The sequence below is a fragment of the Podarcis gaigeae genome (genome assembly GCF_964106915.1).
Source record: "Podarcis gaigeae genome assembly, chromosome: 8".
Lineage (NCBI taxonomy): Eukaryota > Metazoa > Chordata > Lepidosauria > Squamata > Lacertidae > Podarcis > Podarcis gaigeae.
This window is the reverse complement of record NC_139684.1, coordinates 4,276,747-4,289,608: the sequence shown is the minus strand read 5'-3', so window position 1 is coordinate 4,289,608 and position 12,862 is coordinate 4,276,747. Positions and strand designations below refer to the sequence as shown.

The window sequence follows — 12,862 nt, the reverse complement described above, 5'->3', positions numbered from 1 at the left end:
AGTACGGAAGACAGGCATTTACGAGTCCTGAATAACCCAGAACACTCTTCACCTTGGCTCTTCTGAATGCTCTTCAGCTCATCTCAGAGAGGCAGCATGTTGGTTTTTGCTCTGGGTTTAGCAACTTGCCCTTTCCAAAAAGGCTCACAGGATGGCTGGTGGGTGATTACTGGCCACAGTTCAGGATCCTTCCCCAAATCCTTTCAAGTGCATAAGTGCCTAACACTATGCATTCCACCCAAGAACAGGATGAGAGCAGGAAATGCTGTTCCGTGCAGAGTGCAGAGGGGCGATTAACCCTTTCTCCACCATCCACGGCATCTCCCACTCCCATGCTTTCCCTCCCACTGGGTTTCAAACGCCTCTTTGCCTCCCCAAGAGAAACACAGCTCCACCCAGCTGATGGATTTACTGCTGAGGAACTGGACAATGGTCTTCTGAGAAGTGTTTTAGTGCAGAACTTCATCTCCTGCAACTAGAAACAAAGGACTCGGCCATCAGTATTACCCACGATATGCTGCAAAATGCACCTATGAGGTCCTCCTGAGATAAGGCCACAAAACTCATTTGCATTACAGCCCACACAGGAGTTTAGTGTGCGATTGGTGCTGCTCATCCATGCAAGCAGCCTACAGGTTCCACATTACATTGCTGGCATCACAATGTCACAGCCTGTATTTCCCTGTATTTAATATGAGTTTACTCTTTTCATGGAAAATCTGATAGGAACAGTTTAAAATTAGAAGGGTAAAAACCTAAGTACCCATTTGTGATATTCAAATGACCCCATTTGCAATATCCTCTGCCTGGAGGCAGCCCAGGATAGTTTTGCGGCAAGTGTCAGCAACAGAAGAGATCTAAGGTTGTTCTCGAAATTCTGAACATCCCTGGGATCACGGTGAGCCAGCTAATATCTCCAAACTGCAAGCTCTAAATGGCAACCTGGAGTATCACTGGGTGTGTCAGGGGCCTTAAAGTGGGGGCTCTGCAGAGCCCCACTGCACCATCATGTGAGTTGGGTGTGTTTAGCCTGGAGAAGAGGAGACAGAGATGAAAGGACAGCCATCTTCAAATAACAAAAGGAAGATGGAACAAACTTGTTTTCTGCTGCTCCAGAGTGCAAACCTCAAACCAAAGGATTCAAGTGACAAAAAAGGAGATTCTGACTAAACATTAGGAAAGACTTTGCGATGGCAAGAGCTCTTTGACAGTGGAATTTATCTGAAGAACTGGAGGCAGAGAATATCCTAAAAGCACCCAAATGCTCTGTCTGCCTCCTTATCCCCACCCTGCAAACCTGTACACATTACTTCAAGCTGCAACGTGAAGTCAAGTTATGTCTCATTCTCTCCATGGGTTAGTGTGATTAGTAACCAACAAAAGCCCCACTGAAATGAAGGGGAAATATGCAAGAAGACAAGCCCCCTCCTCTTCTTGGCCAGTTCCAGTTCAGTTCAGTGGCTCTTGTGTTTCTGGTCAAGCATGTCCAAAGGTTTTTAAGTTGCTGAGTTAGCTGTTAATTAAACATCTGGCAGCGCGTGAGCATGTTACTTACTGGAAATGCAATGCATACTGTTTTGGGGTTCAGATGGGACAGGGTCCAGTGGGATGGTTATGACAGAGGGAGTGGGAAGCTTGGGCTGGGAGAAAAGGGAAAGAGAGACAGTGAACAACTCCAGTGGTGCTGACAGGTTCCGGTTTATCATGGCAGGGCAGACACAACACTCAACCCAAAGGAAAACACATACAGTCTGAGTATTTGGAATACATCGCAATTGATTCATAGAGAAGCTGGGCAGAAAATCAGCCAAGTTACCGTGACTTTTCCAAAGCACTTCTCACAATAAATTAAAACTCTTTCACAGTGACTGTAGTAATGTTGTTTCAGTTTGAAAATTTTGGCCACTCAAAAACAAAGTAAAAAACCCCTCAATTTAAAAATAAGAACAAACTTGATAAGAAATTCATTGCTGGGGCACTGAATTGTCATAATGTGTATTAAATTGTTGAATTGTTGATATATTTAAATAACCAAACCATTTTTTGAGAGAGAAAGGCATTTTCATGAATGCAATGGGCTGGCGAATTATTCTTTCTTTTACAAAAAATTAAATTGCATACATTGAAACATACTAGGTGTACATCAGGTCTTTGAACTTCCATTGCTTTGGTTTCTGGTGCTTAAGAACATCAGAGGAGCCTGCTGGATCAGGCCAAAGTGGGCCCATCTAGTCCAGCATCCTGTTCTCACAGCAGCCAGCCCCATACTTGTGGGAAACCCGGAAACAGGACCTGAGCACAAGAGCAACTCTCCCCTAATGTGATTTCCTGCAACTGGTATTCAGAAGCATGGCTGCCGCCAGTTGTGAAAGCAGAGCAGAGCCATCCTGGCTAGTAACCATTGATAGCCCTTTCCTCCTCCAGGAATTTGTCTGATCTTCTTTTAAAGCCATCCAAGTCGGTGGCCATCCCTGCCTCCTGTAGGAGCAAGTTCCATGATTTAGCTCTGCACTTTCTTATGTGGAAACACTATATATGCGGCAATGGATCTCAAATGGTCCAAAGGCACTCCATGATGCTTCTTTTCAGAGAAGAACTGCTCCTTACGTTGACTCTAATGAGTGCCAATGCAGACCATTTAATGCAGGGGTCAGCAAACATATTCAGCCGTGGGCTGGTCCACTGTCCCTCAGACCTTGTGGGGGCTGGACTACATTTTGGAAAAAAATATGAACAAATCCCTATGCCCCACAAATAACCTAGAGATGCATTTTAAATAAAAGGACACATTCTACTCATGTAAAAACACGCTGATTCCTGGACCATCTGCAGGCCGGATTTAGAAGGCGATTGGGCCAGATCCTATCCCCAGGCCTTAGTTTGCCTACCCATGATTTAATGGGTCTGGCTGGCAAGAAAGAAACACATGTCCCACCACACTGCCCCCAAGCGTCACGGACACACCTCGTCACTGCTATCATCCTCCCCTTTGTTGCCTTTCTTCTTTTTCTTCTTCTTGTCATCCTCCTTCTTCTTATCCTTTTCAGGGATGATGTTATCAATCCATGCGAGGTCATGTTGGGAAAAGACAAGGTCTAGCATCTTCCGGACTAAAATCAAGGCTAAAATCTAAAAGGAGAGAGAGAAAGAGAGAAAGGAAAACAAAAACCCACCAAGACAAGGCTCAAATAATCCAGCATGAAGACTATGAGTTGTTTAGAATCCAAGTACCCAAAGTGCAATGAATGAGATCAAATTTCAGTGGGTTACAGGTTGATTCCTTGCAGGGGGCTGATTCTGTGGCAGACCTGGGTTGGTGTAGAAGCAGCAGCAAGAGGAGAACTCCTGGCCGTGATACTGGCAGGCCGAATTCTTAGGAGGGGATGCAGTTTGGAGTGAGAGGTCATTCATGTTTCTTACTCCTTGCCCAAAATTTCACATGCGGAAGGCACAGAAAGGCTGGTTTTGGGCCTGGCACTTAGGTGGAACCATTTTTCTTTTGCACCCTGACTCAACTCAGACAAAGAGATGGTCTACAGATTAACTGCTTCCCATCCCATAGAAACAGAGATATATTTCTCTCTCCGGACAGAAGTTGGCATTCACTGCTTAATTTCATCCAACAACCTGGAGCCCTGGTTTTGTCTACAACTCCCACCAGTGCTGGCTGGGGCTGCTGGGAGTTGTAGTCCAAAACATCTGAAGGGCAATAATTTGTATTGGTTTTATAAATGAACACAAACTGTAAAAAACCAAATCTATATAAAGAGATTCTCCGAATCTCAAAACTTCCCCCCATCCCCTCCATGGGGTCTCATTTTAGACATCTACAACTGCATATTCAGCCACACTCCAATTTTTATATCAAACCATATTGTCCATAATATTTTTACGCTACAAGTGAGTCAAAATCCTGGGAAAGTTGCTTTCTTTAGTAACAAAAGAGCTCTGAATAAGACACATTTTGGGCAACAGATCATTGGCTTTGTGGGTGGATGTGCACATCTCAGAACCTTCTCCCAGTGGGCCCTAGAACAGGAGACAACAGTGACCATAGCTGCCTACCATCACAGGGAAGATTATGGCTGCCACAGTGGATTTCAGGATCCAGAGGACAGCCAGACAGACAATCTGAACCATGGTGAACAGGTGGATTCGCCGCAGAGGGACATGCCTGAGGTAGACGTAGTCAGGCTGGTGTTTGGCTGGCATCAGGAAGAGCTTGCAGCGATCCCAAAACTGTTGGGGGAAACGGAAGGATTAGTTCTGGGGAGGTGGCCAGTGATGAGGAGTGGCAAAGATGCTGAAGCAATCATTGAAGGTTTTGTTAAATGCCAACAATGTACAGTGGAACCTCAGGTTACGTACCGTCCTCCTTCGGGTAATGAGCTCCGCTAACCCAGAGGTAGGTGTCCCTAGTTGAAAACTTTGCCCTGGGATGTGAGTGGAACTCATGCACCAGCAGTGTGGCAGCAGTGGGAGGCCCCATTAGCAAAAGTGCGCCTCATGTTAAGAACAGTTTCGGCTTAAGAACGGAATGAATTAAGTTCATAACCGGAGGTACCACTGTACAAGAATCTGTGCTAAGCACAGAATTTTATAAGGTCCATTTTCTGTGGGCTGCTGTTAGGGTTGGCTCAGATGCAGGTCAGCACTCAAATGCAGAAATGAGCAGGAAGTTTAATTCTTTATTCAAGGAAACAGTAAAGAATGCAGGACCAGCCTCCATAGCACGGTTGCCAGGACTGACAGTTCCTGCTTCCCGCTTTCCCCTAAAACCACTCTTCCTCCAGAGGCCACCAGCACAGACGTAAGCTATGGTGGGAGGGAACTTTGCCTGCTTGGCCTTTTCAGGAATAGGCAGAAGCTGCACACTGTGATGCTAATCATCTCCATGGCCGGCAACTGCCTTCTTCCTCCCCACCTCCTTTCCGACATTGTAATATACCACCATATCACAAAGTTTAGCTGGCTGTATATTACTATGCTGGAAAAGCAGATATCACCCAGCCCTAATGCATAGCTCTTCATGTTCTTGGAGGTAACGGGGCAAGACAGGCAAGCTCCTGGGAAGCTTCCCATGCAGAGTCTGAACCGCTGTCTGCCCTTGACTCTTCCCTCTCACTCATGCCTGTTGTTTCTTCAGCAGCCCACCATCCTTCCCCTCCTTTGTCTTCTGACTTCCTCGGTGTCCCACCACCATCCCCAGAGCTTGTACCTTTGTCCTCTGAGGCTTCCCCAGGGGAATCGCCAGCTGGTGCCTCCCCCCACTCCTCACCATCCAGCCGGTCCCTGACAGCTTGGTAGTGGGGCTGGCATCTATAGATGGAGCAGCCAGGCACCTGCACCTCAGCAGCAGCCCCACGGACAAGGATCCCCTGGGCTTGGTGCAGTAAGGAGATGGGTTCCTTGAAGCAGCTGGGCCTGTGGATGGTGCCTTGCCCATGGGACCTCCACAAACTCTGCAGAAATGTAGCCTACACTTTTCTGAGCAAACTATGCCATTGCTAAGTAGAAACCTGGCCACTTACGCAATAACCTGAGTGGGTAGATAAAGGTGTTGATTGCCAAAATCATTATGAAGTTGCCAGAACAATTCATGTTCTTACCTGGATGCCATTTAGCGAGGCCACTCCCATGTAGAGGAAGACTCCATACAGCACAGGCATTGGGATGTACTATGGGGAGAAAGAGAGAGAGAGAGAGAGAGAGAGAGAGAGAGAGAAGGCAGGTGAGGCCTCCTCTTTATCAGACATTTCCACAAATGCTTTTGCAAGGGCTGCTATGGCATGTTCCCTTGATTAATCTGCCTTTTAAATGATGAATCACTGAAGGCTGCAACACTATGAATGCTCACTGGTTAGTAAGATCTTTTGAACACGGCAGGATTTGTATCTGAGCAAATATATATAGGGCTGAACTGAAATGAATCTGATGTAGATGTTGAGATTGGACCAAAGCTTTGGATAAAAATAAGAAACCACATGCTAAACCTATGCTGAAGATGATGACAAAAATCTCTGGAATGTGTTACCTTTAGAATAGGAGCCAGGAAGACAGATATCCCAGTCAGAACAAAGACAATGATTCCCGTGATTCTCTGCTCCCTGAAAAAGAACAGAAGCAGTAAAATTGAGGATTCAACTGTTACCACATTCTCTGTTTGTGGTTCACCATAATCTACAGCACAGCCCCATGAATGTTGACTTGGACAGCATTCAGTGGAGCTTACCTCCAGGTAAGTGTGCACAGGATACAGCCTAAAATTATTGCGAGGCTCTACTAGAGGTCATTACTGTGCATGGATTGGTTCCTCCCAAGCCTAGCATAAGTACTGTTAAGAGTGTCTGTTGGTGTATGGCTGAGAAATGATCTACAAATTTAGTAAGAAACAAACAAACAAACAAACAAACAAGCAAACAAACAAGCAAACAAACAAACAAACAAACAAACATTGTTGTACTGTTGACTCAAATGGCAGAACAGCATAGGATTCTGATTACATTATGCTGATGGCAGGCCAGTTTTAGTGGCTGCTGGCGTAACAGGACCACTGAACTAAGATCTAAGCAAGGTGAACAGGAGGCAGCCAGAAACACAGTGGTGAACTGCAAGATGTGTAACAGGCCTGCTATAATAATATGCCCCCCAAACCCTCATGGTCAAGGAAGAACTTACGTAGAGCACTGTTACATTGTGCTTCTATTCACAACTGCCCTTTACAGGTGAGTTCAAGGAACCCTCACCTCACTCCCAGGAACTGAGGCTGCTCTCCTGGTGCACTGGTCTCTGTCTCCATCTTTAAGCTGTCAATGTGTGCGATGGAAATGACTGTGGCTGCTACATACCATGGTAGCCCCATGAATGAACAGACCGCCATAAGGATGCCCACCCAAAAGAGGTCCAGATGATAGCCTGCAGCTTTCTGAAACAAAAGGACACACTGTTTTCATAGAAGGAAAAGGATTCTACCCCTTTAGCCGAGAAAGCTCTCAATATAACCAACACATTAAAACTAGGATTTGTGGAGGATGCTGGGACCCTAAGGCTAAGCATTTGTAACAACTTATCTGTTTGGAAAACTAGAGAAATCGAAGATTAAGGCACAGCCAGAAGTATGGTCAGGTATAACAATGGGCCGGTGGAAAAAAGAGCTGTGATAACTCCTGTCTGCTTCAAAGTGGCAGATAATCTCCAGCATCTCCAGGTAAAGCTGGGAACAATACACAGGACACACAAAAGGGAATGCCAGACCCAACCTCTAAAGGGTCAGCTAAGCCACAAAATTGGGCTGGAGCAAAAGAAAATGTATGGATTGCTATTAAAATTGATATAAAACAGAATTCAATTTAAAGATACATAAACAATGAATGAAATTTCTAAAATGCAATAATTATAAGGTAAAACGTAAAGCTAAAGGACCCTTGGACAGTTAAGTCCAGTCAAAGGCGACTATGGGGTTGCAGTGCTCATCTCGCTTTCAGGCCGAGGGAGCCAGCATTTGTCCACAGACAATTTTCCGGGTTATGTGGCCTGCAAGACTAAACCACTTCTGGTGCAACTGAACACCGTGATGGAAACCTGAGCGCACGGAAATGCCATTTACCTTCCCACCACAGCAATATCTACTTGCACTGGCACACTTTCGAACTGCTAGGTTGGCAGAAGCTGGGATAGAACAACGAGAGCTCACTCCGTCACAGGGATCTGAACCACCGACCTGATTGGCAAGTCCAAGAGGCTCAGTAGTTTAGACCACAGTGCCACCCATGTCCCTAATAATTATAAACACAGCAATGATAAAATGAATGCTGCAGGCCACAGGCACTTCAACCCACAAGGGGTCTTCCTCAGCAGCCAATAAATAAAGAAATTACAGAGTTGTTGCCAGAAGTAAACATTTGACTGATCTAAACAGATACGGTGAGCTGACCAATTGTTCCACCAAATAATTCTGCATGCATGGGGAGCCTGGAGATGAATGGATGGATAGAGAACAGGAATTTTTCTACTGCCCAATCATGTATATTTTGAGGGTATTCTCCAGGGTTCTGAATATCAACTGTCACCCACCCACACATATTCATCCTGGGTTGTATTTTAGAAATTTCATTCATTTTTTAAATGTATGTTTATATTTTCAGATTAACTTTCAGATTAAAGTTGAATTCTATGTATATAAATCTTAGCAGCATACACATCCTTTTGCTCACACCCAGTTTTCTGTCAGGGGTGGGAAAGATTCCTGGGGAGCATTGGAGTCTTTATGCAAACTTGCGGATAAATGATCAAAGAGATTAATAGAAGGGGAAATGTTTCCCTGGGGCCAATGCGATTACTGAGAGGGGCCTTAAGAGCCAAGGGGTGCTGGAGGTCTAAATGACTATCAGACTTTGGAAAATTGGCATCACTGGATCAATCCATCAATGTTGTTGCATAGTTTTAATTGGATTTTGCATAACTTCACAATTAATTGTAAGGGAAGATTATTCATTGCATTTATATCTCACCTTTTCTCCAATGAGCTCAAGGTGGTACACATGGTTTTGTTAGGAGCATCCTACTTGCATGTAGGACCCTGGCAGAGACACATGCCCAATTGGCACATTCTCTCCCTCCTGGTCGATCGTTCGGGAGCTTCAAAAGCTTCCTCCAACCTGAACATCACAGCGACTGATGCCAAAAGGCATTAGCACACTTAGGGATCCGCAGAGTATTCACAGTTTGCGTAACAGAACCAATAGAACAGCATTTTGGCTAATCTACTTTATTTACATATAATGCACTTGGAGTATTCTGCTTTAGCTCTTTCCTCTTTCTCTTCAGACAGCAAAGAGAGAAAGAACAAAGGACAATAGTCCCACTTCACGGAACACAGTGATACCAAAACATCCTGTCTCCGTCACTTCCCACACTGTGGAATGAAAACATACACCGTCATGTGATAGACAACAATCCCATGACTGCAGACATGGGGAATGTATCTCCAACAGGTTTTCCCCCTGCCCATTTAGTCCCCCTGACAACCCTGTGAGGTAGGTTAGGCTGAGAGGCAGTCACTGGCCTCAAAGGTCATCCAGTGATTTATAGGACGGCCGAGCGGTAATTCAAACCCTGGCCCGGCACTCTTAACCCCACACTGACAACTTCTACTTCTAGACTCCGCAAAGATTCCTGGGATAGTGAGACTCTTGTTCTCATGGCCATAGGTTCAAGCCTCACATTGGGCAAAAGAATCCTGCATTACCCGTTGGGTCCCTTCCAGCTCTACAGTTCTTTGAATCTATAAATTTTATTATCTTTCTTAGTCGGTTGTGCAAACTGCTGTTCTGAATAATGCTTTTTACAGGGTAGAAGGGAATGGAGATGAGTTTATGGATCCAAGGGGGCAGTGGCCCCCAAATATTTGGCAGCCACTGGTATAGACAACACTGAGCCAGATGGAGAAATGGTCTGACTTTGGATAAGGCAAAGTTCTATGTTCCTGGCCTTGTATACTGATCCTATCCCTTTCCTTTTTCAAATGAGTGGGCCTCTGAACTCCATGCCCACCAGGGCTCCTTCATCAATGCCTTCTTCCAGGTTTCATAGCAGACAGTTTTCTCTCTCTCGGTGGGTTCAGTATTGGTGAACACCCAAGTTGCAAGGCAAGGCAAGGCAAGGCAAGGAAAGCATACCCGGAGCTTGTGCTCCTTCCTGTTCACTATGACGGCTGTAATTTGCTGGTCCATGAAGATCAGGATGGTGACCAAGAGAGCGGGGAGTGCGCTGGCCAAGTAGATCCACCAGGGATTCTTGCCAAATGGGAACACAAACCATCCACGGTCTAAGCGAGTGGGCTGTAAATGCAGTTCAAGGGTAGAAGGTTACCTATCACCACATTATGAGTATGGCACACAAGACTGGCGGCAGGAGCCCTACATTTCTTGTATGCTGCCTCACAGCACAGGCCCGCCGTGGGGGGGGGGGGCGATTTCTCTCTCACTTCAGATTTCAGCATCAAAAGTGCTCAAATGGAAAGCAGAAATGTAGCTGGACAGGGGGAGCCCAAGAGCACATGATATGGTGGTGGGATGGAGGGGCTGTTAGATGGCCCGTGCAGGCCTATACAGTATCTTAAGACATATTGAAACAAACAATAAGAAAGGTTGAAATGAATTGATTACTTCAGTGCAAATTTATCAGGGGTAAGGTGGAGGCACAGGGGCTATGGGCACGGGCAAGAAAATACTTGATTTGCACAAATTAAGTGAACCAAAAACACAGCTATCCTTGTTACAGATAGGTAGCCGTGTTGGTCTGCCATAGTCAAAACAAAAAAAATTCCTTCCAGTAGCACCTTAAAGACCAACTAAGTCAGTTCTTGGTATGAGCTTTCATGTGCATGCACACTTCTTCAGATACACTGAAACAGAAGTTTCCAGACCCTTCTATATAGTGAGAAGGTGGGGAGGGGTATTACTCAGAAGGCTGGTGGGAATGGGTGATTGGCAGTTTGGAACTCTTGCCAAGCTTGGTGGTTCATGATAGAGTTGTCCAATACAAGGAGTTCCTCCTTTATTAGCTTCTGTTTAGAGTAGAGAACGCTGATCAGATGTTTGAGCAGCTTCTTAGAGAAAGTGTTGCATAGTTTTCTTGCATATTTCTTGCATATCACAGCTATCTGCCAATCACCCATTCCCACCAGCCTTCTGAGTAATACCCCTCCCCACCTTCTCACTATATAGAAGGGTCTGGAAACTTCTGTTTCAGTGTATATGAAGAAGTGTGCATGCACACGAAAGCTCATACCAAGAACTGACTTAGTTGGTCTTTAAGGTGCTACTGGAAGGAATTTTTTTTTGTTACAGCTATCCTTGGAAATTCTTCTTTTTCTGAATTCAGCAGTGCAGTTTTCCAACCAAATAACATGCACAGAAATATACATATTAGGGGAAAGTGTGGACAGAAAGACAGGTAGCCAAGAAAACAGAATAAAGGTATGTATTATGCTAGGGGAATGTGTATACTGGGCAAGATTGCATTAAAATGTGTGTATGAAATGAAATAGGAATGCAGACAATTTTTAATGAGGACTTCTTTAAAAATGGAAATTGATGTGGAAATGTGAAGAACTAAATTTAACGTTAGAAAAATGGAACCCCAAAGAAACAAAATTGACTAATTCATCCAGTTCTAATTGGGGCAAGTTGGTGTTTTGATCTGATCTACCTCTATGATGGTCTCATTCATTGATTTTACCTTAAAATCTGTAGGCACTTGTAGTTTTGGAGTATTCAGTCCAAAAAGACAATCAAGACCAACAAACATTAGTATGGACATGAAGATAGAGAAATCACTAATAAGCTTTCGGAGCTAGAAAAGGAGCAAAGGGAGAGGAGACATACCAGAAAGAAAGCAGAAAGTGGCCGTGTTAGAACATTCAATAAGAGAGAAAGAAAAGATTTCGGTTAAGAAATTGTTTTAAAACAAACAAAAAAATTCTTATTCTACTTTGAAGGGAGAGAGAACCATCATTTATGGTTCCAGTTACAGATAGGTAGCCGTGTTGGTCTGCCATAGTCAAAACAATTTCCCCCCCCCCCCCCTTCCAGTAGCACCTTAAAGACCAACTAAGTTAGTTCTTGGTATGAGCTTTCGTGTGCATGTACACTTCTTCAGATACCATTTGTCGTATCTGTAAATTTGTCGTATCTGAAGAAGTGTGCATGCACACGAAAGCTCATACCAAGAACTAACTTAGTTGGTCTTTAAGGTGCTACTGGAAGGAAACATCATTTATGGATATTAGTTACAATACATTTTTCAGCATACTGGGGTCCAGATCATTCTGCCCTCCCCCATCCCGTTCAAGCACAACTTGCTTTGCAGGCTCCGAGTTCAGCTTTCTCTGAGACACTGAAAATCCTACATGAAACTCTCAGTCCTTGATCTTTCAAATCTGACACCCCTGCCTCTTGCCTTCTGTTCTGCATGTACACTAGCCCACTGATGTCCCTCTTGGCTTGGTGCCATGTGCTGCCCTAAATCTGCCTCTGGCTTGAGGTTACCCCATTCCTGAGATATACCAGTTCACTTTGACGGTTGGTTGTTGTTCAAGTAACTGGGCCAGCCAACCAGAAAGCAGTAACGAAACCTTGAGACTCCACAGAGAAGTTTTTGGAAGCAAGCAAGCAAAGGGGTGGAGCAGAGGGGCATTAGGAGATAAGAGCACATCAAAACCCACAAGGGAATCCGAACCTTAATTATACTGGGCACATGCAATTTGGGAGTATCCAGTCCCAGACCGGCATCTATTCCACAGAAGAACAGGATGGAGAAGACAATGGAAAAATCAGCAATCAGGGCCCTGACCTAAAAAAAGAGGAGACAGGGTTTGGAAGGAAAAGGCAAATAAAGGGGAGTGATGACACAGAGGGACCCTTGGCATCATTTTTGCTGCCACGCAGGTAAGCAGGAAGGGGAGCCATCTGCAGGTTTGCGGCTTCTGAGAGCTAGATGAGCAGACACACAGAGGTTTCAAGCTCAGGCTGGTTAAAACAACTGGTTCACACCTCATTTTATTTCAGTTTCACACCCGTTTGGCTCAGAAGAAATCATTGCCTTTTTTCTGTACAAACGTGCCTTCTCCTAGAGTTGGAAGTGCTTTTTCTTACTAAATTTGTGCAACTGTTTTAAACTGTTTGTAGCCCTGCTTAGGGTGAAGGGCAGGCAAATAGATAAAAATAAAAATACAATTGTACCCACTTTGATCTAGTTGGGGGGAGTGTTGGATAGAACTGATTAACATGTAGCCTTCACATCTTTTGGGGACCTGAACTATTTTCCTCCTAATGAGACTCTTAAGCTCTGGGTCATGGGT

The 12,862-nt window shown here is 44.8% G+C and overlaps 1 protein-coding gene and 1 long non-coding RNA gene across 2 annotated transcripts in view; both read right to left on the bottom strand.

The window, feature by feature from the left end:
* The window catches only part of LOC310851240, a 984,470-nt gene that overhangs the window by 432,004 nt on the left and 539,604 nt on the right, over positions 1-12,862 (bottom strand). The gene's annotated exons all lie outside the window — the stretch shown is intronic.
* SLC4A5 (solute carrier family 4 member 5) overlaps positions 1-12,862 on the bottom strand; it is a 77,551-nt gene that overhangs the window by 4,064 nt on the left and 60,625 nt on the right. Inside the window, exons 18-24 of the mRNA XM_083753190.1 lie at positions 12,241-12,354; positions 9,678-9,839; positions 6,747-6,925; positions 6,035-6,107; positions 5,610-5,678; positions 4,066-4,239; positions 2,965-3,129 (exon numbers count right to left, since the gene is read on the bottom strand). Of these exons, the coding sequence (XP_083609316.1) occupies positions 2,965-3,129; positions 4,066-4,239; positions 5,610-5,678; positions 6,035-6,107; positions 6,747-6,925; positions 9,678-9,839; positions 12,241-12,354 (936 nt within the window). The remainder of the gene's footprint in view (positions 1-2,964; positions 3,130-4,065; positions 4,240-5,609; positions 5,679-6,034; positions 6,108-6,746; positions 6,926-9,677; positions 9,840-12,240; positions 12,355-12,862) is intronic.